The sequence below is a fragment of the Plectropomus leopardus genome, unplaced genomic scaffold (assembly GCF_008729295.1).
Source record: "Plectropomus leopardus isolate mb unplaced genomic scaffold, YSFRI_Pleo_2.0 unplaced_scaffold23834, whole genome shotgun sequence".
NCBI lineage: Eukaryota > Metazoa > Chordata > Actinopteri > Perciformes > Serranidae > Plectropomus > Plectropomus leopardus.
Window position 1 is genome coordinate 1 of NW_024625863.1, and position 3352 is coordinate 3352.

Genomic DNA, 3352 nt, shown 5'->3' on the forward strand with positions numbered 1-3352 from the left:
TCAGTCGGCATCACCGTCCTCAACCTGTGTGCTCTGAGTGTGGACAGGTAACACACACACACACACACACACACACACACACACACACACACACACAAACAAACAAACACAAACCAAAAACACAATATTAACAAAGATTTAAGTGCCATTAAAACCAGTGAACTCAGGATACTTTCTTGGGTTTTTTTTGTTTGTTTTTTAAACTTTCTTCCCTTTTTTTTCCAACACTAATTTTCATCAAATTTTCTTGCTTTATATTTTCTTTTCTTTTTTTTAAACTAATTTTTAGAAAAAATTCCTATTTTGTTTTGTTTTCAAAAAAAAAAAAGAAAGAAAAAATTTTTCAGGTAATTTTCTTGTTTTTTGTAAACTTCATATATTTATATATATATAGTATTAATCAGTTCTGGGTTTTTTTTTTAGTTTATTTGGGGAGTGGGTCTTAGTTTGAGCACTTACACGGTTACATGAACTGATTTTTACAAATCCACAAATAATAAATGATTAAAAGGAGTACCCCCGTACCCGTGTGTCCAGGTACCGTGCGGTGGCGTCCTGGTCCCGGGTGCAGGGCATCGGTGTTCCCACGGTAACGGCGATGGAGATCGTGGTGATCTGGCTGCTGTCGATCCTGCTGGCCGTGCCGGAGGCCATCGGCTTCAACATGGTGACCTTCGACTACAAGAACGTGACATTCAGGACCTGCATGCTGCAGGCGGAGACGCCCTTCATGACTGTGAGTGTGTGTGTGTGTGTGTGTGTGTGTGTGTGTGTGTGTCAGTGTGTTAATAAATTCTGTAAATTAGTGCAAAACCTTGTTTAACCCTTTTAACCTTGAGCAAGTTTGTGCAATTTCTTTTAAAAAATGTGGGAAAAGGCGACCTTTTCGGTCATTTACTTGTTTTTCTAACTTGCTCTTTCATTGTTTTCATGTGATTTTCTTTTCTTTTTTTAACTTTCTTTAATTTTTTTCAGGTAATTTTCTCTTTCTTTTTTATTTTCTTTCATTTTTTTAACCTCTAATTTCCAGGTAATTTTCTTGTTTTATATATTCTTTCTTTTTCTTTTTTGTAGACTAATTTCCAGGAAATTTTTTTTTTTTTTTTTTACTTTTCTTTCTTTTATTTACTTTTTTATTGTTTTTTCACTTTCTTTTGTTTTTTAAAAATTTCCTTTGACTAATTTTCAAGCAATTTTTACTATTTTTGAAAAAATGTTTTGCTTAGATTTTAAAGGGTTACAGGTCAATGTAGCACTTGTTTGATTATATAACTTAAAATTATTGAGAACATAGGCCTAATCACGTCCTCATTTTTGCACAGCTGACGTTCCCTGAGAAATGTTTAACTTCTGAAACCAGCCTGGTTTACGTCGGCGCACATTAGAATCGAAAATCGCTCTCAGGTCATAAAGTTCAGTATATAAGAAGCTGAATTTAAACAGTTAATTCCCATAAGAAGTGGCGGAGCTGCTGCCGGCTCGTCCGTGTCTCTGCGGGGACGATAAACGGACTCTTTGGTTCATTTCCATCGTGTGTGTGTGTTGTTGTGTTTCAGGGCGAGGCCTCTTTAACTCAGATGGTTTAGATCATCGTTTCCTGTTTACATGCGCAGGTCGCCACCGGACTAAACACAGGCGGACATTTAAAACTGACCCCGGGTCAGCTGACCTGCTATCAGGCCTTCAGTGTGCGTTTTTTTCCCAAACATCATTTTAACTGCAGCCATCAAACACCGAATAATCACAATGTTTCGGCTGCACGAAATGATTGATTCTTTAACGTGAACCTTGATGTAAGAAGGCAGTTAACCCTTTGAAACCTGAGCAAATTATCTCGACTTCTTTCATAAACATGGAGAGAAAGCAGCAAGCAATAAAAAAACAAATTACCTAAAAAATGAGCAGGAAATCAGTAAAAAGTGTAAATAAATTTGTATTAAAATATTATTTAAAAAAGGAAAATTACCTAAAAAATCCTTTAAAAATTGCTTAGAAATATAATTTTTTTTTTACAGAATTTTGAAAATGTAATAATTACGAATTTCGTTTTCCCCTGGACATTTGGGAAACTAAAATGCTAACTTGCTGTTCACAGGGTAATTTTCATTATAGATCGTATTTAGATATTTTCAACTTCTAAAATGACAGTTTTGTATATTACACAAGACTGAGATAATATTTTCAAATTTGAGCAAATTGTATTGATTTTTAAAAAAACAAACATGGAAAAAGGCAACAAGCAATAAATGAACGAATGACCTACAAATGAGCAAGAAATTAGTCAAAAGTTTGAGAAAATTACCTTCAATTTGTATTTACAAAAAAAAGTAAAATGACGAAATAAATAAAAAGACCTGAAAAAGTGCTTAAAAATAAAATAATTTGAAAACAAAAATTTGAAAATGCAATTGTGATCATTATGAACTTCATCATTATAGTATTCCACTATTTTTTTCCTTGTTTTTCAGTTTCAACATTAATGTTGAGAGTTTCTAAGAAAATTAAAAATACGTAACTAAACGGGTTTTGAAGTTTTGGGTTCTGAAAGTGTTTTTCTGGATGTTTTTCAGTTCTACCGGGATGCAAAGGACTGGTGGCTGTTTGGGTTTTATTTCTGCGTCCCTGTGGTCTGCTCTGCTGTTTTCTACGGACTGATGACCTGCGAGATGCTCAGACACCAGAAAGGAAGTCTGAGGATCGCTCTGAGTGAACACCTGAAACAGGTAACAAAAAAAAACACACACAAATTTAAAAAAACAAGAAAAACATTTCATGCAAAGCAGTCGAAAAAAAAAAGAAAAATAAAGTAAAAATAAATAAATAAAATAAAACATGAAAATTACCTGAAAATTGGTTAAATAAATTTTTAAAAAAAATTAAAAATAGAACAAATAAACTACCTGAAAATTATTGGTGAAAGCTGCATTTCTGTCTGCAGCGTCGAGAAGTCGCCAAAGCCGTGTTCTCGCTGGTGTTGATCTTCGCTCTGTGCTGGTTTCCTCTTCACCTGAGTCGCCTGCTGAAGAAGACCGTCTACAAATCCCACGATGCACACCGCTGCGAGCTGTTAAAGTAAGTGGAGAAACACACACGTTCACAAAAATAAATGCAGTAAAAAAATGTTTTAAAAAAAGCTAATTTATTACCTGAAAATTAGGAAGAAATTAGTAAAAGGTACAATAAAATTACCTGATAATTAATTTAAAACTAAAGAAAATAAAAATCAAAAGTCCTTGAAAACTTATAATAATTCTGTAACATCTCTTATATTATATGTAAGTATGATAATTAGCTACAAAAACATTAGAAAGGAAGAAAGAAACAAAAAAATGAAACTGAATAAAAGAAAAGA

The 3352-nt window shown here is 33.4% G+C and overlaps 1 protein-coding gene across 1 annotated transcript; it reads left to right on the plus strand.

Moving 5' to 3' along the window:
• Positions 1-3: 3 nt before the first annotated feature.
• Positions 4-3072, plus strand: LOC121966277 (endothelin-1 receptor-like; the record flags this gene model as incomplete). The annotated part of the gene is made up of 4 exons (XM_042516383.1): positions 4-47; positions 538-736; positions 2571-2723; positions 2939-3072. Coding segments are annotated over 4 exons (530 nt in total), but the record flags the coding sequence as incomplete, so codon positions are not given.
• Positions 3073-3352: the final 280 nt, after the last annotated feature.